The sequence below is a fragment of the Acipenser ruthenus genome, chromosome 27 (assembly GCF_902713425.1).
Source record: "Acipenser ruthenus chromosome 27, fAciRut3.2 maternal haplotype, whole genome shotgun sequence".
Lineage (NCBI taxonomy): Eukaryota > Metazoa > Chordata > Actinopteri > Acipenseriformes > Acipenseridae > Acipenser > Acipenser ruthenus.
Window position 1 is genome coordinate 22,386,040 of NC_081215.1, and position 24,546 is coordinate 22,410,585.

At 33.8% G+C, this 24,546-nt stretch overlaps 2 protein-coding genes and 1 long non-coding RNA gene across 3 annotated transcripts; 2 read left to right on the forward strand and 1 right to left on the reverse strand.

Moving 5' to 3' along the window:
* The first annotated feature begins 6,674 nt into the window (after positions 1 to 6,674).
* LOC117432006 (uncharacterized) lies at positions 6,675 to 10,046 on the forward strand. Its single transcript, XR_009309147.1, has 4 exons — positions 6,675 to 7,039; positions 8,888 to 8,998; positions 9,194 to 9,334; positions 9,851 to 10,046. It is a non-coding gene; the product is annotated as an uncharacterized LOC117432006 (long non-coding RNA).
* Positions 10,047 to 11,956: 1,910 nt separating this feature from the next.
* LOC131696723 (uncharacterized) lies at positions 11,957 to 16,083 on the forward strand. The gene is made up of 3 exons (XM_059001786.1): positions 11,957 to 13,694; positions 14,285 to 14,421; positions 15,757 to 16,083. Exons 1-3 carry the CDS (start codon positions 12,242 to 12,244, stop codon positions 16,081 to 16,083), a joined length of 1,917 nt encoding a protein of 638 aa, XP_058857769.1. The 5' UTR covers positions 11,957 to 12,241.
* Positions 16,084 to 16,639: 556 nt separating this feature from the next.
* Positions 16,640 to 24,202, reverse strand: LOC117432070 (eukaryotic translation initiation factor 3 subunit M-like). The gene is made up of 11 exons (XM_034053503.3): positions 24,054 to 24,202; positions 22,811 to 22,943; positions 22,074 to 22,212; positions 21,832 to 21,955; positions 21,433 to 21,527; positions 21,080 to 21,163; positions 20,794 to 20,893; positions 20,269 to 20,350; positions 18,215 to 18,358; positions 17,464 to 17,524; positions 16,640 to 16,953 (listed from the first exon to the last, which is right to left on the reverse strand). Exons 1-11 carry the CDS (start codon positions 24,093 to 24,095, stop codon positions 16,830 to 16,832), a joined length of 1,128 nt encoding a protein of 375 aa, XP_033909394.3. The 5' UTR covers positions 24,096 to 24,202; the 3' UTR covers positions 16,640 to 16,829.
* Positions 24,203 to 24,546: the final 344 nt, after the last annotated feature.

Consider the following 24,546-nt stretch of genomic DNA (forward strand, 5'->3'; position numbering starts at 1 on the left):
TGGCCAGTCACACCAATTGGGTATTATCATGCTTCAAGTGAATGGTAAAAAATGAACACTGGATTTCTGTTTATAGATTCATTGCATTGTGGGTGATTTTCGAAAATCCACAAACATAGAGTGTTACATTGCAGCAGGGCCTGTTTCATTAAAACATATGTGCAACACAACTTTTTTTAAAAGATGAATGTAATGTTTAGTGCAGTCCATTCAGAGGCAGGATGGTGAGATAAAACCAGCTATCTTGAACAATAAGTAGATAAAAACAACTAAACTGTTTTTGAATAGTACTCTGTACATACAGTATAATAGAATTTATTTTTTTTTCATGTAGGAATCCCTTCAGCATCAATCAGAAACTTTAACGATCCAACATACTGAAGCTCTGAGTTTTCTTAAGAAACAGGTAATTCACACTCATAATTATTCTTTAAAACATTTAACTATTTCTGCCTGAAGACAGAAGAATGATGAACAAACTGGTAAAATGCACATAATATTTTGTTTGACATTTGTTCACACACACACACACACACACACACACACATGTATTTCTGTTATTTCTTTCCAGTAAATGGTCTTAAAAATGTCAATAAAATTAGTTTCAGGCAAGAATCAGAGGCATTGAAGAAGAAAAGGTACAGTGAACTTTACTACAGTATTTGTTGATAAAACTGTACTTCTGTGTTTTTTAAGACATTAATATAGTTAGGCAGAGGATTGTTCATATATTAATCCCCTTGACAACAAAATTGGTGCTATAATTAATGTATTATATTTTACAAATTGGTATTATATTCCTACATTTATCAACCATTTTAGATCAGATAGTAGATATATGGTGTTTTTATAGGTCTATAGATAAAATGCTATCTTTGTCATGGCACAGTTTATTTAAATTAATTTCCTAATTATATTGTAGCATAGTGAAGCAGATGGTAGTCTTGCGAGAGACCTAGGGAGGAGAGCTAAGATGGCGAATAGCATGAAGCAGTGTGTTACAGTGATATGAAACTGTTTATGAGTTATTAATGTGTATCAGTAAACACTTGTGTATAAGAACTAAAAGCAAGTGATTTATTAACAAGATTTATCAACAACACCACATATGTAATTAAGTATACTTGTTTTCATTGTTTTATTATTGTTTGAAGGGCAAATATCAACTAAATGCAGAATTAAAAGAAAAAGAGATCAATGGACTTAAGGAAGAACTGAAATCATTACAGGTAATTGATTCAAATAGATTGTGGCCGACTTTATGCTATACTTACAATAACAAAAAAAAGTAGCTTTTTCATGATGTCAGTCTGTTTATTTGTATATCCTTTTTAAGATTATTATTACATACAAATAAGTTTGTCATCTTAATTATTGCAATATCAACTTGTTAATACTGGGTGCATCTTCAAAGACTTAGAAATACCTTCTCGCAGCTGACCTTTTGAGCGGGGCCTGTAGGGATTTGTTTTGCCTTGTTCAATCTGTGACATTGCACAGGTGATGTATAGGATATCCCATGCTCTACTGCACATGATACATTGACCGAATGGAGCAATATAGACTCTTCTGGCCTTTCCTAAGTAAGATAATGGAATTTTTACATTAAGCTATATTAAAGTGTATAGAGATGACACAGTGTGATACATGCCAGCACTTATGAGGTCATAACACCCAGCCCAAGAATTATAGTTGCTGTTCCAGTCACTGATTCCATGGCTGATGTTAGTTTTAAAGACACTGGGAGATGGTATTCCATAGTTACTTCTGCTGCCTATGTTTATGTTGCATGAAAAAAAAAACATTAAAAGGTAGTCAATGTATTTTGTACGATTTAATCTAAATAGTTTTGCTAGTTTTCCTTTAAACTTGTGCAACTCTTTCTTGTTAAGACTGTTAGCTAGTCAGTCACCTAATGGAAGTCAATATTTAGAAGAGAACATCTAAACCTATGTTAAGTATTGCTACTTACTGAAATATGTGCAGTGAAATGCAACCTAAATGAAATGAAAGAAGTATAGGGCCTGAATGAGAAAGTCTGTTGGGAAGTATATTTACACAAGAACTTACTGCAGTGTTTTATTTTACAGTTGTTCAGGTACAGTTTGCAAAAGAAACTAAGTGAATTGGTAAGGACTCTTAATTATATACCTTCTTGACAGAGTAGAGTGGGAGTTATAAGAGTTATACAAGGCGAACATGAAATGGGATGGCTCAGTCAGTAGGAACTGATAGGGAGTATATGAGTCTAGGACCTCAAGTGGGGCAGAAAACAAATATTAGTGTCAGTCACATCATTTCTACACTTTAAAAGAAATGTGTTGAAAACAAGAACATGGGAATTACACACAAACGTTGTATAATGTCTTATATAGTGCAAAAAGCATAATATAAATTACATTGTATGTATGTAAATAAATTATTGTAGTTGTTTACATGTCGTAAAAGGCTCAAGTACCACTGTTTATTTAAAGATTCATTAATGCTGAATTGTGACAGTAGGAAAAAACTAACATTTCTAAAAAATAAATTAGTATTGGAAAGCTTTTGTATTGATAAAGTAACAGCTAAGTTGTATGTTACAGGAGCAAAAGCTGCAGTTGCAGACACAAGCTAAAGATAATCATCTTATCCAGTTAAGTGAAGTTGAGAAAAGGTATGCTGCCATCACACGTCAATGTGGAATGATAAAACAGGCTCATGAGAAGCTAGAACAGAATGGTATGTAAATATTATTTAAAAGTTTTACTGTGACAATTATTTAATGAGGTGACTTAATGGTACAACGATACAAATTTAAAGCAAACGTGCACAAAAATAAAAATCAACTTTACCTGTAAGAAATACAGATTATAAAATTATCTATCTATCTATCTATCTATCTATCTATCTATCTATCTATCTATCTATATAGATATATACAGTACTGTTATTACTTTCATTCAAAATAATTTATGTATTCAAATATTCAATAACGACAAAAAATAAATAAACAAACATATTACTGTATGTAAAGTATTGTAATTGATTAATGAAACATGTGTGAATGTATTTCTATAGATAGATAGATAGATAGATAGATAGATAGATAGATAGATAAAACAGGTTGGAATTGATTGAAAAGCTTTAGCGTTCTTGTAATTTAGAATATTACATTTAATTATTTATTTTATTTTAGTTAACCTTGCAATTGCTTATTAAATATATCTAGCAGAATCTTAAACTGTCTCAAGAGCAGGGAAATCCTTTATTTGGCAATCTTATGTTATAACATGTACATAAACATAATATTTATATAGCTTTGAATTTGTATAAACCTATTTATCAGTTGTTTTTAAACTGTATTATCATTATTTATGAAATTGAGCAATATAGTTTAGGTTGTCTAGGCTGCTGGTGCTAATTTAAAATAGCCAAAAAGATATGAAGCATTTTTGTATCCAAAAAAAATGGGGGTCTGGAGTCTGATGCACTTTGTCTCTGCCTTTTTTTTTTTTTTTTTTTTTTTTTGTAAATGAATGTATAACAGAAAAATATTACGAAATTCATTCTTTTTTTCATTATATAGAGAATTCATAATTTTAATCTATTTTATAAGGATTATGTATGCACTTTTGAATAAAACAGGAAGATTGTTGACTTATCTAGTTAGGATTAATTCAAACCAAATTATATATTAGGTAGTGGGTAATTATTAGTAAAAATAATTACCGTATTCCTTCGAATTTAAGATGCACTTTTTGAACAATTTTTTGCTTATCAAAAATAGCCTGCATCTTAAATTCAAGGACAGTATAGTGATACATGTATTAAAATCTAAAAAAAAACCAAAAAAAAACATTACCCCCAAAAAATACAAAAAAAGACTACCCGAGTACACAAGCAGCAATGTGACTTACTGCTGAGAAAAGACAAACCAAAACGTTACTGCCCGATCTCAAGTCATCCATGACATACAGGCAGCCATTTTCAAAGAAGCGTCATTGCCTTCCTGAGGAATTCAAAGAGAAGCTTTTACAATTTCAGCATTTCTAACAAACAGTACCAGCTTGGACAGATCAGAAATGCTGATCAGACTCCCGTATTTTTCGACATGCCAAGCAATACCACAGTTCACAAACTGGGAGAAAAACAGGTGTGAGTAATGAGAAGTTGTACATAACTGTAACTCTCTGTGTGATAGCAGACGGCTGCAAACTGCCTCCATATGCCCAATTGAAGTTGTATCTTTGTAAATGCATATTTATTTGATGTTTTATTTTTTCCTCAAATTGAGGGTTGGAAATTTGGGCTGCATCTTAAATTCAAAGTAATGTGGTAACTATACTATATACACTAACCTTAAAATTGAAATATAAAGTTTTATAATTTTAAGACTAAATTGCACTAATGGTAATCTTTGATAGTGGTGCTACATAAAATGTAATGAAGATCATTGAAAAGGCTCTATACAAATGGAAAAATGTTCTGTGTTTTGTCTTTTCACATCAAAGTGAAGTGATACTAACAATTTAGTGTAAAGGTTATCTTTAACCGACTGCTTGGGAAATACAGGATTAGTGCCAGGATATTAAACAAGGACTTTAAAATGAAACACTGGGTTATTACAAGTGATACTCCTCAGTTTTGCATGATATTTACATTTAAAATGCTTAATTCTGAATAGCAGTGGCTTCTTTAGAACATTATTTGATAAATGTATAATTAGTAGAGTAATATAGCAAATGGTATCTGTTTATAACTTATACACAGTTATGTAATCTGAATTATTTTGGACTAAATAATTGTTTTATAAAATGTATTTTTTTTACATTTTTATTTTTCTCCAAAACACTGTGGATACATGTAAATAGGCCTACAGTTATTATTACCAAGCTATTCCTAGTGTATTTCTTTACTAATCTGGGAAGTGCATCATCTTTGAATAGTCAAATATAGAAATGGGATCTTTCAGTTTCTTGGTAATAGTTTATAATCCATGTACTTTTTGAACTACTTACTATTGAAAAAAAAATCTTTCATACAGTTGAAGAGGCAACAAGGCTAAATAAGAAGCTTATGGTTGTGAATAAAAACCAACAAGCCTCCATAAGAAATCTAAAGCAGGTAAATACACAAGATTTATTGGAACAGCTGATTTTCACAATCCAGTGAATATGTTGAGCTAGTATGAATCCCTTTTTAAGAATGTAACAAATAAAATGTTTCCAGGTATTCATTGAAATACACAGAGAAAGAGAGGTTTTTCAAATTAGGAACACATGCTATATGTAGCACATACTTGTGTGTAAAAAGGCTGTCCCCCCACATGAGTGGTTAATTTGTTATGACATCCCTGACATGAATTGTTTTTTATAATAATAAAAGCTGAATATCCCTGTTGAAAGTCAGTTTCAGTCTCGGCAAAACAGATCTTATGGACTTTGATAGAGGGCTGATAATAGGTGCTTTGGTGGTAGGTGCTTCCATATCTAAGACTGCACAAGTTACTGGTGGTTCATAAAACATATGATTACAGAGTTGGTTTTAGATTTCTATACCAGTTTCCTGAAGGTGGTAATCATTGAGTCACATAGAATCAGTGCCACTCTGCCCAGTATTTTGGCAGGTTTTTTTATTTATATTCAACCTCTGTATGTAAATGATTAATCATGAATATGCTAAAAAAATAAATAAGTTTAAAGTGCAATACTTTATTCATAAGATTCCATTACATTTATCATTTAGATTTTATACAGTAATATACATTTGACAAGAAGAGTTAAGCAATAGCTTTGTGATGATTAGGAATTCCTGATTTATGAAGAAAAGTTAAACAGGCCAGATAATACTATTACAAAATTAAAAATGCTTAATTCACTATGATGCCATCATAAAGGATTCTTGATACTATCTATGAGCAGCATTCATAATCTCTGCTATTTGTCTGATTAAACGTCAGTATGCCAAAGGTGAGAGAGATATGAAACAGACATCACTGAACTAGAAAGGGAGGGGTGGGGGAGAAACTTGATGTTCAATAAGTTGTCATTAAAGGAGATCAAAGCCTGTACTGTTTATTTTGCTACACCTTCAATCTTTAATAGCATTTGAAAAGTTGATGATTTACACAAATGAAGGCTATTTCATGAAATTACAAGACATTTAACAGCAATTGCCTGTTTTCAAAAACCCAACTCTAAAAATAATATAGAATGATACTGTTCACTTTCTTGATAAAAATTGCAAGTGTGGGCTTAGACTGTTCTCAGGTGGCTTTACTGCTTTTTTTTACAGTTTAGTAAATCATACTAGAGTATGCAATATCTAAACTATGTTGCTTGTATTAAGGACATTGAAAAACTAAATAGAAAGTTGATAAGTTCCAAAGTCACTTCTGTGTGCAAACTTGGAGAAGAAAGCAACAATCAAACAGAAAAGGAGCAACAGCTTCAACAACTTCAACACAAACATCAAATGGTAAAGTGCTAAAACTTTATTAAAATCATATTCATTTTTAGTAGTATGTGCTAATTAAGTGCACTGATAAAGCATATTATTAAAACCATAAAAATATAATGCAGTGGTGTCTGTTGTGGAGTTAGTTTATATTCATACTCAAAATTAATGAATCTACATAACAATGTCATATATTTTCATATATTTAATGTCTTTAATGAAGGAGACAGAAATGAACAAAAGGCTCGATAAAGAGTACTCCATCATAAGAACAGAAAAACAGGTAAAAACAAGTGCAAGGATATTATTGTTTTTAAATAAACAAATCTTTTGTTTGCTTTTTTTCTTTTCTTGCCGATATTTAAGACTTGGTATCTTTGTCTTAAACATGTTACATTATTGTTTTAAATGGGACAAATGTAAAAAGTACACTTATTGCAAGGTGACATGCCAGAAACACTCATACTAACTATTATTGTTTGCTGTTTGCGTTCAGGAGGTTCTGAACTCCCTGCAGCATGCCCAACAGCTGCTCCAGCGGCAGACCGAGGTGGTCAGCAAAGTGGAAGCAGAGTTGAATGCACTACAAGAGAAATATCAGGTCAGAGTCTTTACTTGTTCATTTGTCTGTGTCTGTCTCAGATAATAAAGAAATGTGTTATTTTATTGGCAGAAGCGTTCTACAGTCTCATATATAAGGCTTGTTTATTTTACTTAAGCTAAGACCGTGCTTTAGTTTCTTGATGTTTTCATTGCTTGTTTTAAAAAGGCAAACTCATTTACTAAATAATCATTTTTTGTTTGTTTTCATTTGGTACTCAGACTTATGTACTGGAATGCTTTAATATTACTTACTTCAGCCTACCCTTTGCAGTTTTCTCCTTAAATAGTTTTTTTTTGTCCACTGCAGGATGCTTTGGGAAAACTGCTAAAACAAAGTATTTTTTTCTATGCTTAAAAAAGGTGTGGAACATGACACATTGCTAAAATGTTTACACTTTAAAACAGGTACCTGTCATGCTGAAATAATGTTAATTAAGGGTTACTGACACTTACTGTATTATGAAGTGTATGCTCTCCATGTTGTGTAAACCACATTGTTTTTTAGTGTTTCGCTGAATGAACAGAAAACCCAATCATATCTTTTTTTGTATGTTAAAAGGTGTTTACATTTGTGTGGCCTTAAATCATCCTAAGTGTTAACTTAAAATGTGAAAGTGCACAATTATCTTTTATCATACTTTTTGAATCCAAGAACACATTAAAGAATACAGATTTATTTTCCACCTCTAAAATGCATGTGGTAGTTTCAACACAATTATATCAATTAATCATCATGACAGTAAATCTGACATTGAGGAAACCCAGAAGAGCTAGAAGCACATCTTTGGGTAAATACCAGTAATCCAGAAGTGTACTGTAGAGTTTAATAGGGTATCTTTCTATCAAGCAAAGATGAAGAATTGATTTAAGACATTGACGCAGATCACTTGATGACAAAAAGGAAAACAGGTCATGAAATATTTCATGAAACTATGAAGCTCTCAATCAGAATGTAGTTAATCAAGTTTTATTGTAAGATAGACTATTTGGTGTAAGATTACCCTACATCCCAGAAAGTGATTGGGTATTAGGAATAAACAATTTAGTCTTTTAATGTATAGCTATAGAATAAAACAAAGAATGAAAGATATTCAACACATGAGAAGCGGACCAGTGATAATGTTGTGCTACTGCTAATAGGAGGTAAGAAAGTGGGGTTTCATGCCATGTGTACCACTACTTTAAGATTCATTCTAAACGAAACCCAACAAAAGTTGTCATGAAAGGCTCTAAACATCTGGCATTATTGTTTGTCTCCTAAATTGGCTGCTGCACGGACATGCCAAGCTATGACCTCTGTACCTTAACGGTGTGTTTAATGGCTAGTTAAATACTTATTTGACAAGGGCTCTTCAGTAGTTTCAGTCCTGTTTGGTAAGCACCTTAAGATACTTGTACACGGAAGGTACTATAGAACAGCATTGTTTTATATATAACAAAATAATATTAGTGGAAACACTAGCTTTGCTAATACATTTCTAAAATGTTTATGAGTATTGAAATAAATGATGTAAGACAGTTTTATGGTAGCATGTAAGGGTGCATTCCATTGTATATCACTTTATGTTATTGCACATTAGATGGCCTGAACTGCAACTGAATAATAGCAAATGCTTTTATTCCCCCTTTGCAGCCATTTCTTCTTCAGGCCCTCCTACTGGTTTGTGTTAGCTGAATTAAATGCACATTTTTGCTAATTTATGAAAATGATTGTCAAGATGACACATCCTTACTGATTTGTATGGGTTTCTTGCCATGTCAAGACTCAAAGGTCCAAGTAAAATAAACACATTAAAATTAATTATTTTTATATTAATAATTTCTTGGGTAATTAATTTTATTGCAGGTCCTTGAAAGAGACAATACACTTCTGAGAGAGAAGACCAAAGAAAAGGAAGACCGATTTTTACACCTAACAGAGGAACATGACAAATCTAAAACAAACTGGGAAAAAGAGGTACAAACGCATAGGAATATAATCAAAAGTGGATTGCAGGTTATACTGTAAATCTATTTCAAAAGGGAAATAATCCTCAACATCTCTTATCATGTTTTGCTATTCTTAATTTCAAAAACAAATGCTTAATGCTATTAAAAGGAGTTTGTCTGTAAATGTACTTATCTGTATAATATGTATGTCTTTATAAACCAGGAGGAGAAGTTACATGAAGAAATCCTTGTTGCAAATAATGAGTTTAAATCAATAAAAGAAGCTTATGATCATCTCTGTGAACAGAACAGCCTGTTAACAACATGCAGGGTTCAGCAAGCAGAACAAATACAACAATTAGAGGTAAATATCTAAATATTTAATCATTTAGTACTAAATTCAGTAAAATCTTTTTATAACAACCATAAAGATACCATCTAGAAGTGATATATATATATACACAAATTGAAGCGATATCTATAGACAAATTATCTTTTTATAACGTAATATATATGGAACATAAACATGTATACCTGTATGTTAGGTATACAGAAATTATAAATGGTGCGACCCTTTATTAGGTATGATTAGGAAACAAAGAAGGCACATTCTGTGTCACATGCTCATCCATGCAGTACATAAAGTCTTTAACACTTTTTCAATCCTAAAATTGTATGTGATGCAACACTTTTGGTCATAGTTGTAGGCATTGACAGGCTAGGACTTAAAATTAACTTGGTACATTTTGCTAGTGTAGACAGAACTGACTTAGAGGAATTAGGTCAGATAACCCCAAAAAGTGAATATTATTTCAAACACATTGTTTAGATAAATGAACCTGATAAAGTACTTGTTACAATGTGTCCATTCTTTCACTAGAGTGCTTTGAAAACAGAGCACTGCAAGGCTGGTGAAGATCTAAACAAAGAAAATAGCAGAATATCCATTGCAATTGTCAGTGAGTTACACACTCAAGAAGAAGAAAAGACATGTCAAGGGAAGGCAGATCATACAGAGAAAGTTCAAAAGAAAAATAACAAAACAGAAGACACCACCAGTACTGCTGTTGTTAAAGAAATTTCCCCTGGTAAGAATAGGGAATTAGACTAATAATTGTGTTTCACTGTTTGTGTTTAAATCATCCTATCTGATGTGCATAATAATTAATTTTGTATCAGTTTATTATTCTATGTTGTGTGTGCTTAATTATTAATTGCTGTATTACTGTTTCAGCACATCTGAATATATGTCTGATAACCAGCATATGTTTTTCATGTGGGACTGTTAGCAAGCCTAAGCAAGGTGATTTGTTAAAAACATTTTTATTCTCGTCACATTTTTATACTGGCAACCTCGCATAGGCTCAGGTCCTATTTAGTTGTGACTTAAACATGTCAGATATCCATGAGTCCCTAAACAGTAATTAATGATGATTAAGAACACATCATGGGATAATAAACTGATAAAAAAAAAAAATGAATGCAATGCATAGCATATAAATTATTCATTAAATGCCAAGCAAGACTTCAGCATTTATTTTAAATTATGTAGATTAAGATAATACAATAATAGTTACGTGTTGTTCTTGAATGTTGCGTGTAATAACACTATGTAACACAATTTTTGTTCCTGGGTAGTAAGTGTTATTTCCTAATTGCTTATGCCTCAAAAGTATAGAAAATGGCTATTATTCCCCACAAACCTTTTGCTTTTGTGACCAGGACAGTGATATTTTGAAATTTACCTATTTCCAATGAGAAAACGGGCGAATTTGTGTCTTTTCGTTCACATAAAGTCAGAAAAAAACAACATATGAATCCAAATTAACATGTATTTATACTAAAGTAATACAAAAATGACTACAGAAGATTTAGAAGTGAGTAGTTTTTCAAGATTTACGATTATACTATAAATCACTTTCACGAATCAGCCCCCAAATGTAGTCTCCCATCATGTTCTCGTTATACTGTCCTTGGTAGCGGCATTCAAAGTCCAGTATATCCTGGTGGAAGCGCTTGGCTTGCTCCTCCGAGTACGCTCCCATGTTCTCCTTGAATTTATCAAGATGAGCATCAAAGATATGGACTTTGAGGGACATCCTACAGCCCATTGTGCCATAGTTCTTCACCAGAGTCTCAACCAGCTCCACATAGTTTTCGGCCTTGTGATTGCCCAGGAAGCCCCGAACCACTGCGACAAAGCTGTTCCAAGCCGCTTTCTCCTTACTAGTGAGCTTCTTGGGGAATTCATTGCACTCCAGGATCTTCTTTGTCTGTGGTCCGACGAAGACACCGGCTTTGACCTTTGCCTCAGACAGCTGAAGGTACTTGAAGGCTGCCGACTCCTTACCTAGAGCTCTGACAAATTGTTTCATAAGGCCCAATTTGATGTGCAGTGGTGGCATCAGCACCTTCCGGGGGTCCACCAGTGGCTCCCACTTGACGTTGTTCCTCCCCACAGAGAACTCAGTCTGCTGTGGCCAGTCCTGCCTGTGGTAGTGCGCCTTGGTGTCCCTGCTGTCCCAAAGGCAAAGATAGCAGGGAAACTTAGTAAAACCGCCTTGGAGACCCATCAGGAATGCCACCATTTTGAAGTCTCCTATGACCTTGATGCCATCTCAGAAAAATGCAGATATGTATCCACTTAAGCAGCTGGAACTAAACTGAACTGGTGGGCTTAAGGCCCCTGTATTTATACTACTATTTATATTACTGGAAAGTTCTAGAAAGTTCTAGAAGTTACTCCAAGTTTACTCAGCACTGAATCTATCTGGAATGTTCTGGAAAATAGGTAAATTTCAAAATATCACTGTCCTGGTCACAAAAGCAAAGTTTGTGGGGAATAATAGCCATTTTCTATACTTTTGAGACATAAGCAATTAGGAAATAACACTTACTACCCAGGAACAAAAAAAAAAAAAAAAAAATTGTTACACAGTGTAATTAATATCAGCCAGTATTTTCCATTCTTAAAAAAAAAAAAATTGTTAAATAACAAGATACTTTACTTATTCTCCAAAACGTGTATTTTATATACATAGATAAGTGCACAGATGTTAGTTTGACGGAGCCAGAGAAGACAGTGAATGATGAACTTCCAAAAACAGACTACTGTGTGGTTATCAATGTGCAGACTGCTGATGTTTATGCTTTTGGAAGCAAAGACACAGAGGGAGCTGAAAACACTTGCTCCAAAGCAGACATTGCGAGTCCAACTCGCAAGCCACAAGGAAGTCCTGATACCTTGGCAGAAGTCCCAGTTAAAGGAAAGATGCTTTCAGACAGTGTTGATGCATTAGGTGTCTCTGGTGCAGATATAGGTCAGCAGACAGACTCCAGCAAACATAAATCTGGTATGGGTGAAAGCCATATAGTTTATAATATGTTTGATAAGACCTTTACCACCACCATAGAATGCTGCAAAAGTGACTTTATTAGTGAGCTATCCAACCCTGAAGACAAGCCTGTTTCCAGCATTGAGTATAACACAGTAAATGAAGAACTGAAGGATAGTAAGCAAGAACAGAGTGAGTGTAGCCCTGAATCCGTGTCCCAGACCACAGCTAGAAGTGATAAAGACAAGCAGAAATGTAGTTTAAAGGAGCTAAATTGTTGTCATATAGTAGACGAAGGCACTGAAATGGTATGCAAATTAAAACAAACAAACCAGCAAAACCCAGAAGAAATGTGTTCAGCCTCTGCTGTTCTTCCTGTTTCTAACATCCCTTCAACAGCAGACTCTGAGGAACAAAGAGGTTTTACTAATAATGGTAATAATATGTGTAACGCTGATAAAAGAGACGGTGCAAGTAGTTGCACATTCCCACACAACAGATTTCTAAAGGAGAACAACAATTATACAGACACACAGAGCAAGTGCCAACTAACTGTACCCCATAACATTTCCCAGAACAGTAACCTGACTGCCAACACTGAAACTATCAATCTATCTGAAGAAAACGCACCGTATCTAAATCAGTATATTATCAAAGAGGATGCCCCTGAAACAAAGCATAATTCACCTGACAATACAGCTGTGGTGCTGAGTAATACTGTGCCTGAAACATCTGTGCCTGAAACATCTGTGCCAAACACTTCATATCAAAACAATCTTATTGTAAAAGAGGATACTACTGTAATAGAAAATGTTTCATCAAGCAATACTGGTGTAGCACTGAGCAACAAACAGGACATTAAAATGATACACACCTCCGAAAACTGTGACATTTCCATTGCCAAGGCCGTAATGCATAACAGCCTTGAAGATAATGAAGTTGAATATTCCAAACATATTGAGGAAAACAACCCATTTGCAAGTGTCAGTAAAGGAGATAAAGATGAAGCTCTCAAACATGGAAACAGCTCATCCGAGGATAAATGCAACAATGGGTCTCCAAATGAATGTTGTAAAGAAGAAACAGTAAAACCAGCTTTTATCGTAAGTCCATCGCATGTTTCAATAAACAAAAAAGTTAGGTCAGCATTTGATTTAGGGCTGTTAAGAAAGAAGGATGTGCATAGGCCATTGTCTTGGAAATACACAGATTTTCATTATGCTCCAAAAGCAAATCAAGAAAGAATTGCTACAAACAGGGCCTCAACTCCTCTGATTCCACATTTTCTTAAAAGAAAACAAGATTCTACAGACTGTCAAGATCTTCCTTCATCCTCTGCATTGTCTAAGCCACTTTTGGATGATAATGTAAGAAAACATTATAAGACAGGTAAGAAGATTGTATTGATATTTAATATAAAGATGATATAGCTAAGATTACCAAAAAACATATTTAAAAAGTTAAACTTGAGCTAGATAAATATATCATGTATGTCCTTTTAGGCACTGATTCCATGTTTCTAATGCACCTAAATAGTTGCAATGCTCTCTTTTGAATCCTACAGCAGTTCTTTTATCAACAGAGTAACATTGACTGAATTAAGTTATACTGATGAAATGGGGAGGAGATATGGAATGTGGAATTTGGCTAGGATTTCAAAACTTAGTATTCTTAAAGATGTTTATAGTCATAGATTAAGTTATTCAAACATTAATTTTAGCATTGGTCTTATCTTTATTAATTTTTTTCATAGCTATCATTAATATATCAGAATTGTATATTTTATTACTAAATTAACATTTATATATTACAGTATATATGTGGGTTAACAGTAAAGTTTCTCTATTTTTTAAACTAAACAGCTGTAGATCTTGAGATCATAATCCAGACATTCAGTGGCTGAAAAACTAGCATCCATGAAATTATGCTTCTTGGCTTGTTCTTTGTGCAGTTGTTACCATTTCCTTTTTGCCACTCAGATTCCCCTACTATTAAAAGAGTTCCTGACATGTTGAATACATCCAGTACCGGTGTTCATCTTTGCCACAAGAGAGATCCTAGAGAGGAATGGAAAGCAGTAGCACAGGCTTTTTGTGAATTCTCTTCCACAGAACATGTAAGTAAACTAAACAATATTACAGAAAACACTACAATGACTAATTCCAATGATATGTGTAGCACTGCACACATCTGAATGCTTTAAGACCCCTTCAATTTCCAAAAAAATATCAAGGGGCAAGATGGCACCATTTTTCACAATTAAGGTTGATAAAGAACAGCGGGAAATAGTCACAGCATATAAATCAAAGAGATGGTATCCAGCACTTTCGGGAGGTTGGAGGAGGGGAACGACAACTTACTGTGTATCCCATTGAATGCATTAATTTTCTTAGAATATTGATTAAACTCTTCCTGAAATAATTGTTGGGAAATATTGTTAAAAAGAATCTCAAGCACTTTATTGCAGTAAATTAAATATGTAGTGTTACAAATAATGGACTCTGGATCAAAGGTGTTCTATGTGAAATGTTCTATCAAACCATGCACCATGATTTTAATTTGTGAGTTTAAGCTAATAATTTAAAAGCTGTTTTATTGCTGAAGAAAACAACTAGTCTTGACCAGTTTTCACACCATGACATGTTACATGCAAATAAATGGGCAATTACATTGTATATTTTGGGGCTTAAACATTATATTTTAATAAAGCAAGACAAACAGAGAATGCCAGGCCGCTGGTATTACACTCAGCATCCAAATCTGATCTGGCCTAAGTGCTCATATCCTAAATGGACAGCCTTTTCAGTATGATGTTTGACACACCAAATGCTGTAACTGGATGAGGATAGATTAGCTGTGGAAATACATTGACCAAATAACATTCATTAGCCAATGCCTCATAATCTTTCACTCAATTTCACGAATACTTGATGTCAATCTCAGCAGGCAATTAGAAACAGGTGCTACAAACTGAAAGAAATGTTCTGTTACATATTTATGAAGCACTCTATTTATATTTTGATATCAACAAGATTGATTTTGGCTCATGCAATCTTGTGTTCTTCAACGATATGTAAAATAGGCTGCATATTATGCAAGTTTCAAACAGTTGATCCTGGCAGATTTTTGCATTATCATCCCTTTTATTTTCAGTCAAATGTTCACTGGATAATGATATTCACTCCCAGCACTAGGTTGCATTGTACCAAACACTTTGTTTAATTTTTAGAGAATGCTGAATAAAAACATTAATTGGACCAGTGCCAGAAACAGAAAAACACCAGGTACATTTATAATGAATGCAGATTCACGCGGGTGTTGGAAAAGATAGAAAGTCAGAAATGAAATTGTTAACAAAAGTCTACATTAAGTAAGAACTCATTGTTTATAAGACAAATATATTCCCCATAATTTCACAAAATTATAAGTGGCTTATATGTTTGCTTTTTAGGAGAGCCCACACTTTGCAAAGTTACAAATTCCTTATACATCGGTCCCTTCCCAAGCTGTATCCAGTTCTAAAACTGATTCAGTGGCAGATCATCTACATGACCCTGTGTTAATTGCACACAACAAACACGAGACTTCCATTTCTGCATCCGGTTTTGAAAACAGTTCACCAGAGACTGATGAGTGGGATTATCAACAAATCAGTATCAATGATCAGGTCAGCAAGATTGAGAAGTTTCTAAGTTTGGAAAAACTAAGACGAACAAGGAAAAGAAAAGTTGATGGAAGCATAAATGAACTGGAGAAAAATGCTATATCAGAACTGTAGTTCCTACAGTGTAATTTGTATGTGTTATTAAGCCTTTGACAAAACAAAAAAGGAAGCTGTTACTGTTAGTGTTACCTTTGTAAGGATGAATTCATGTTACATTTTTTACACATTATTAAGTGTTAAGCATTAATCCTCTACTCCAGTAATAGAATTAAAATGTACTGTTTGCTTCGGATGAATGTCAATAAGGCCTACATTTTGGCCCAGAAACATTGATAAAAAGAGGAGTCTGAACTATACAATGGTCATGTAGCATACAATCTTTCATACAAACAAAACTGCCCACATACATGACATTGTATGGTTCTGCATTACGTTTCATGTTATTGAAGGTGGTGATCAAAATTCTTCTCAATGTGTTTTCTGTCACAAAAAGCACTTTAAACAGTAAAGTATAATGCTAGTCCATAAAATGTACTTCCTTAACTATTTGTATTCAAGATGTGAGAATACTTTATTTTTATCAGTACTTGAGGCAAAATCCAGGCCTTACGGAAATCCACCCTGGTCTTAAGTCTTGAGTGATAAAAATAAAAATAAAAAAAACAATTGGTTGTAATTATATTGTAATTTTTTATTTGTTTTACTCGTCTGTCAATAGTTGTAATGTTGACACTTAAAAAAAAAAAACCTTTATTAAATACATTTTAGGGAGGAAAAAATATATTTATTGAAAATAAAATTGAATGGATCAAATGGATTTCTGCTTTTCATTCTGCAAATATAAAAATTGTTCTGAGATTCTATGAAGCGGTGGAGAGGCCGAGAAGGCTGGTTTTCACTGTGCTCAGGTTCTGTTTCCAGGAGTTGAGGCTGTCATACAGTTGCTGCCATTGTTGTTTTCCAAACGTCCTGTGTGTACTGTGACTGTAACAGAAGAACAACAACAAACACTTTAGGGTACTCTTCAAATTAAATGTTTGGCTGTTACATGGCAAGGAAATTCACGATATCTGTCATTGTGTTAGTTATAATTTAATCTGTCACAATTCTCGTAAAACCACAAAGAATAAAAACAAAAATGCAAATAACATCAGTACACCATTTTCTAAAACATAAGACTGCTGCATTGTGAAAGGATCATGATAGCCTTGACCCAGCCACTGAAAAAACACCAAACACATTAGTATTCTAGTCTTGGCGGGGTCATTAAGGGAAGTGTGCTGGAAAAAAGCTGCTTTGATTATACTAGCTAATTACATCCAAGCCTAGATTTAATAAAATGATGATAAATTGCCATTATTTAATTGCAAGCGGCCAATATGAACATTATTGTGCTTTCTCGTTAAAGTAGTAACTGCATGGTAATAACCCTAAATGAAACAGGGAAAAACAATACAAAAAACCCCACAACAAATAAACAAAAAAAACACTTACCTTATAACTACTTTTCGCTGAGTCTGATCAATTTTGCAGTAGACCATCTTTGTTCGAACAGCTACATAAGAAATTAACATTTCAGTTAATGCTAATTCTGACAGACTTAAAATAAAAATCCTGCTCATACATATGGTGCCTTTTATAGAACGCTCTTTAAAACAGACTAACCTCTTTAGAAAAAAAAATGTGGAAGGAACAGTTATTAACATAATGAAGATGAAGGCCATTCAGAATTCCTTTGGTTTAAAGCCAATCAACTGGCAATATCCTGTACAGTTCTTTAACTCCTGCTTACAAATACATCCTGTTTTTAAAGACATTAAAAAAACAGCTAAATGTTTCTAGCAAACATGTTCAGATAGAATAGTTAGTTAGTACAGTATTTTAGGTCATGATTTGTTAGGTTTTGTGAACAAAAGCAAAACATCCCTGGGGGGATAGTGTGAGGGGACTAGCACCCATAATAAAATGATTGGAAAATGGCTGAGTCGTTGGCTTTAAGTAGTGTTCCTCTATGAAGTAGTCTGACTACAGAATAAAAATGGTTAATTTTTTACTGGATGAGAATCATAAAATTAATTGTAGATGTGTGTAAAATGTGAAGACAGATATGAGGTTTGACAGTGCAGTGACAACAGCTTTGTAAAGTGAGTGCCCTTACACTTTTGGACAATTGTGTGATTTAACGCAGCAGCATATTTAGCTCTCCTTAAAGGGAAACTTAAATTAAACATAGTTAGTGCCTTACCGTCAATAACAAATGCTTCTACGTCATCAGTTGCAATTTGTAGTTCTTGTTGGATAGTATCAAATGAAATTTCTTTGAATTCCACTGCCATTCCCATGAAAGTGAGGAGTCTCATCTTTGCCATATTCTGCTCATGGGACAGACCTGCCACAAACGAAATATAAGTGTAGTGTTACTACTAGAAAATAGTTATAAATAAATACATGAATAAATGTATAAAAGTAGGTGGTTACTGTTGCTGTAAGAGACATACCAATGTACCAGAAAGTATATATTTAGAGATAATATACAGCTGCAGTCTACGATAATTAACAAGGGAGATACACCTCGACTAATTCTGTAAAGTTCATTAACAGCAATTATGTCCAGGCTTATTATCTGGCACAGCTTCAACAGAATTTAGCAGGATAAACATAATTAATTTGTACAAGGAACACCAAGGTGTAACAACCACTAACTGGACTTAATGGGAATATACAAGCAAAAATAATCAATTAGTGCACATTAACCCTAATTAACAAATGCAAATTAGATGCTGATTAACTTTACGCAGTGAAGAGACCGTTGAGAACAGATTAAATGTGGACATATGTTAGGGCGATACAGTTGACAAAAGATAATGTTGCCTCTGGCCTGACTTGTCAACATCTATAATAAAAAGAAATATATATATATATTGCATCAACTGCAAGTTTGCCACCAACAGGTCCTACAAGGCTTTTTAATGTTCTTTTATTTCATACTCACATTTTTACAGTTTTAAATGCAAGCTGCTACATTGTGGGAAAATGAGGTAGACAGTTATGCTACATCTATGATCTAGTTTGCATTTAATTCTGTAGTTCTTGTTTTATTGCTAAATGCAATTGATGAGCAATTTCTGATCCAAGTTGTAATTGTTTTACACCCTTTTAAATTAAACCACATCTATTTTAAGATGTATATTAAATACAATTAAGGCGTAAAACATATGTATATACTATTTTAACATATGTGCCTGTTTTTAGAACTTGAACAAACTAAATCTGATGGTCTCAGACAAGTATGCAATATACACACATCAATGAAATCTTTGCAAAGCCATGAATTATACAATAAGGGTCTATCATCTTTAGTTAAAACTGAAATTGCAGGGACCGTAAAAATAAACAGCTTACAAAATATATTCTAACAGTTATAAGTAAAACAAATGAAAAAAGACACTTAATGACAGTATGCACTTTTGTTGAAGGAATCACTTTGAAAGCTAACTTCCGACTCCTGCTTAGGTCAAAATTAAATCAATATTCATTATTAATATGTCAAAATCTTAATGCTGCAATAAAGAATTCTACATCTTTGAGCAGTTTTAGCAGCATCACTGACCCTTATCCTGAAAGGGTACAATATGGAAAACGTAATTTTAATACAGACTTGATTAGGAACTTGTGCTCCATTGAAACAGTCAATTACACATCCATGTAGGAGTGCCCAAGTGTTAATTACTACTCCTTTTTATATAGTGTGTAAATAAAGAGGCTGCTGACATTAACATTCCATCATTGTGCCTTGAGTGCCAAAGCAAATTATCCAGTACAGTACGTGCTTTACAAGGTCTGATGCACTCATTCAGCATTAAAATAACAGAGCACTGCCTTTGGAAACAGGTAAAGGGGTACCAAGTACATATCTATTGGGTTCACATAATCAGATTTACTTACTTGGTGATTTATTAGTTACTTTCATTTCCAACAAAATAAAAGGTTTCAAGGTGATTAAAAAAAACCCCAAAAAAACAAATGACACTGGAGGCAGATCTGTATAGTGACCCCCAACAGTAGATTTCTCAAAATTATGATGCATGACTCAAGACAGCAGAAAAGCCGCCATCTGTTCAAGCTCAACCAAACAATAGGACCCAGGGAAATTAAAGTGCTTTCCAAAGTGAGCTGTTGTCCTTATGCCCCTTCACTTTGTGCACAACATTGTTGTTCCCTCAAAAGATAAGAAAATGCAGACTGCAGTCATTTAATCATAATTATTGCTTTTGACATCCACTCCTGTTCAGTGCTTACCAAGGGAATCGATGAAGTCTTTGTTGTTTTGGTAAAACTTGACGTATGCTGCTAGCTTAGCACTTACAAAGATGGTCAACAGCTAGTAAGGAAAGAAAAAAAATGTAATGCATCTGCAGAAAATAAAAAAAAAAACTGTTTTATTTTAATTCATGCAATATTGACATAACCACCCCCTCACATCCACATTCTCCCAAAAAGGTTGGCTGCCAATCTGAAGTGTCAAGCAACTTTTGTACAATTGGTTTGGTTTTGAATAAATTGTAGCTAACAGAGTGAGGAGAATGGTTTGTTATAAATGCTGTACAACATACCAGCCCTTCTACAAGATGCAGAGGGAAAATGAAGGCAGTAACTGGCATTTCACACTACTTTTATGCAATGTTGTATATTTTTAACCAGTGGAGCAATACGTGTAAACTTTACATTGAAGAACGGATGTTATCATCATTTACAAAGCTATTTCAATACAGCAGTGTACAAAAAGTAAATAAAGCATTCAAATGAATTATACTTGCTACTCACATCGTGGATAAGTTCCCCTTCTAAGAACCTGACAGGTTTCAAGGCGAGGAGGTGGTCAAAAAGGAAAGTGTTGGGATCCTTTAAAGCACGAACAATACACCTATTAAAAAATAATAATAATAATACCAAATTAAATATCCAGACAGTGAATGATATGGTCAGTGAATTAAGCTTAACACTTTAAATTCGCTTTAGATTAGGCACATATCTGATGGTGGTGCAGCAGCCATTATTTGAGTTTGCAAGGGCTGGTCAATGTAAATCTGAGGCAGTTAGGGCAAATTACCTGTGAGCATCAACCCTGGCTTGTGAAGCGTTGTCTTCAGTGTAACTCCCCAGCAATTCGACCATGATTTTAGCTGCAGCATCACTGTCACAAAAAAGGTAACATGGGTTTTAAGCTTCAGATTACTCTGCAATACATTTGTAAGCAAAAGTAATGATTAAAATAAGTATTATTTGGACGCAGAGATTTTCTTTAAACTTACATGCACTGTTAACACATTTAAACAGCTGTAAACCATAAATATTGTTTTTCCTCTTACCATAGTACAATTGATTTCATTCACGCAAATAAAAAGACACAATTATACAGATCCATGCTCAAGATGTGTTACATCCAGGTGTCACAAATAATACCTTTTCTTGCAGTCTATGAGAGCCTCATAAACCAATCTCAGAAGAGTGTGCTTCTTTTCTATAGTGAGGTTCCAGTCTGTAATCCATTTTCTGACCTAATCAAACAAAATGACACAGTGTACATATGAGGTTATTTCTGAGGTCAATTACTATATTGGAAGCTGAATTTAGTCATGGTTTTATAGGTTTTGATGCAGATTTTAAATATTTATATATAAATAGAAACACACACACCTGTCTCCAATACCATACTACACCATGACATTAAAACAAAATGGCACAGAAGACAGTTTCACAAATCTAAATCACTCACAACAATACTGAACATCTTTCCTTAGTCAGTTGTATCCTTATGTTTAGAAGCATGCAGTTAGATATCATAGTACAATTGTTACCTACCTGTTCAAGTTCAGTTGGAATAAATGCAATAGCACTGCAAGTAGCTGCTACCTTGATTAGGCTGCAGTAGACTGTATACCTTACAGAAGTGGTCTCGTCCATGCCATGAAAGAGATTGCTCAGCCTGTATAGAAAAAGTTAACATTTTTAGAATTGGTTGAAAAAGAAGTCAATAAATCGAAACCAATTTAAACATTATTAAAATGCAGAAACACAATAGAGACATTTGTCCCGGTACTCACAGCTGCATGCGGAGAGACGGCCGCTCTCCCTCTCGAAATTTGACCAATTTCTCACAGAGGCTCTCGATTAAAGCTTCTTGCTTTTCAGTCTCAAGGATCAGAAGCAGAGATACAATGCTGTTCATCACACTCTCCACATCTAACAAAAAATACATACAAATTAGATAAACATACCTGGAATATAACAATCAAAGCTATTTGAAAATTAACTCTGCATAGCAATGGCTACACACAAAAAACAAATTGTCGTAATTTTAGTTTCACATCAAACATTAGTTTTTCAACTGTAAACAATGACATTGTTGCTGGTTTTGTCATTACATTTAACTGACATTTAAACAATTTTTTTTTACCTTTCTGTAATAAAGGCAAATAAATGTAACTGCATTTACCAAAGACTCCTTAGACATTAAGCACATCACGGTACCACTTTTTTAAAATTTTATTTTACTAACTAATAACACTTTGAAAATTCAATTTGTTCCACTTCAGACTGTAAGTGTACACATCGCAAACATAAAATGTTCACTGAATTTAGACTGATTAAAAAGGTTTGAAAAGTCTAAATAAAAATTCAACAAAGTCACATGAAGTTAATGGGTTATAATTTTTTTAAAAAAAGCAAAAAGAAGTTAACATCCTCCAATTAATTTTCATGTCAGACCAACCCGTTTTGATGGGTGCATTTTGTAATGTGCAACCTGTTCATAAAACCTCTATACTTTCTGTAAACTAACCTTTGTCATCATCCTTGAGACAGACATCACACGCCTCTATAATCTGGGCCAAGTCCACATGAAGTCCCCCTTCAGAATTCTCTTCTGAAATCTCAGCTCCTTTTGATTTAATGTAGGCACGAAGCTCCAAAGCCTAAAAGTAGACACTTGGTTACTTAAATGAACGTAATGCACTACTAGTTTTGTATGCTTCAATACAAATATCTATATCTGTCAAACCAGGTATCTGACCAAATGACTGTATAGGTTTGTAGTAATTTAGCTTAAGCCTCATATTTTGAGTCAACACACACACACACAACGCAGTTTACAACTGAAATATGATGCAACTGAAATATGATGTTCAGAGCTTGACTAGTGTAATATCAAATGTTAACAGATAGTGTTGTAAAGATTTATGGCAAATCATTGCATCTCCCAAAATCCCAAATCCATCTGAGAAGTATTAGGTTGGAGCCTTAAGAGGTAAACAAATGCTGTTGGCATGACACTTAAAAAAAAAAAAAAAAAGAATTAGATGTTTGTTTGGTGTACAGTACACGAAAATAAAATGCTCTTATCCAAAGGTGTGCAACAATGGATGAATTTCAGCCATGCATTTAGCTCGATAAATTAATACAGTATGCTCCAGTCTCGATTCAGAAGAGAATCCCGTTTCTAGTCGAGTGTAATCTGTTTTGTCACATGTGCCCCGCAGCGACAATGCGTATTTTTTTTTATTTTGTTCACTTTATAGAAGATCCTTTTGTTCGTGGATTCGTGTCTCATACTGTTGTCAACATTGTCAAAAAATACTGAACAGCTCAGTGAATCTCAGATACATCGTTCCACATTGCCGGCATATCTTCTTATTTGTTTTGTTTTGCTGGTTAAAAAATTAAACTCAAAACTGTTCGCCACTGATCAATAAGCGGTGAAATTAACGTAAACCGCCACACAAAATAATTACGTTTTCCAAGATTTTTTTTTAATCAATTATATGCATAAAAATACGATGGCACGAAAGGCCTCGAACCTAAACGTACATATTTTGGATACTAAGGTCATATCTTTTAAACCATAGGGTTTGCACGTTTTTCTATAGCTGTGGTCAAAGATGCTAATGTGCACCCAGATACACTGACTAGAAAAGCCTTCACCGTAGGCCTCATAATTACACAGGGTTTGATTTGATTCCCCAAACCCCTTAATACAATATTCTCTCTCCCCCAGACTGGTTCGAGTTACCGGAGTCCATTTTTACCTGATCCTCCTCGGTAACGTCTATAAAAGCAGGCACACTCATGCTGAAGCAGCTGAATATTCAACCCTTAAAAAAACCACGCCAGTCCAACTCAGCTCTGCCCGCCGGAAAGAGGGAACTGACCTCTCTAACCGGCAACAACATACCGCTTCCGGGTTAGTGTGTTTAAAGAGACACGCGTTCATTGGAAATGTGTGCAGTGCTGTGAGAGGCAACGTTTGAGTATACATAACTAACACAAGGTCCATACATTTTGCACTAATCGAGTGTTTAAAATAGCATTTTATATATATATATATATATATATATATATATATATATATATATATATATATATATATATATATATCAGTGATGGTATTTATCAAGTATTTTTAAAATACACATCACGAATGTTACATGAAATCATCAATAAACAGTTTTGATAAACTTAGATCATGTTATTAAACTTATTTTCATTTTTTTCCACAGATAAATTACATATGCAATAGAT

Excerpts from the sequence above, each read along its gene's own strand:
- LOC131696723 (XM_059001786.1), top strand. The coding sequence starts at position 12,242 with ATGCTTTCAGACAGTGTTGATGCATTAGGTGTCTCTGGTGCAGATATA. Across the intron at positions 13,695-14,284 it reads AAGAAAACATTATAAGACAG|ATTCCCCTACTATTAAAAGA; the intron begins GTAAGAAGATTG and ends TTTGCCACTCAG. Across the intron at positions 14,422-15,756 it reads AATTCTCTTCCACAGAACAT|GAGAGCCCACACTTTGCAAA; the intron begins GTAAGTAAACTA and ends TTTGCTTTTTAG.
- LOC117432070 (XM_034053503.3), bottom strand. The coding sequence starts at position 24,095 with ATGAGTGTGCCTGCTTTTATAGACGTTACCGAGGAGGATCAG. Across the intron at positions 18,359-20,268 it reads AGACTTCATCGATTCCCTTG|GTCTGTCCCATGAGCAGAAT; the intron begins GTAAGCACTGAA and ends CGTTTGTGGCAG. Across the intron at positions 16,954-17,463 it reads CAGCGAAAAGTAGTTATAAG|TCACAGTACACACAGGACGT; the intron begins GTAAGTGTTTTT and ends CTTCTGTTACAG.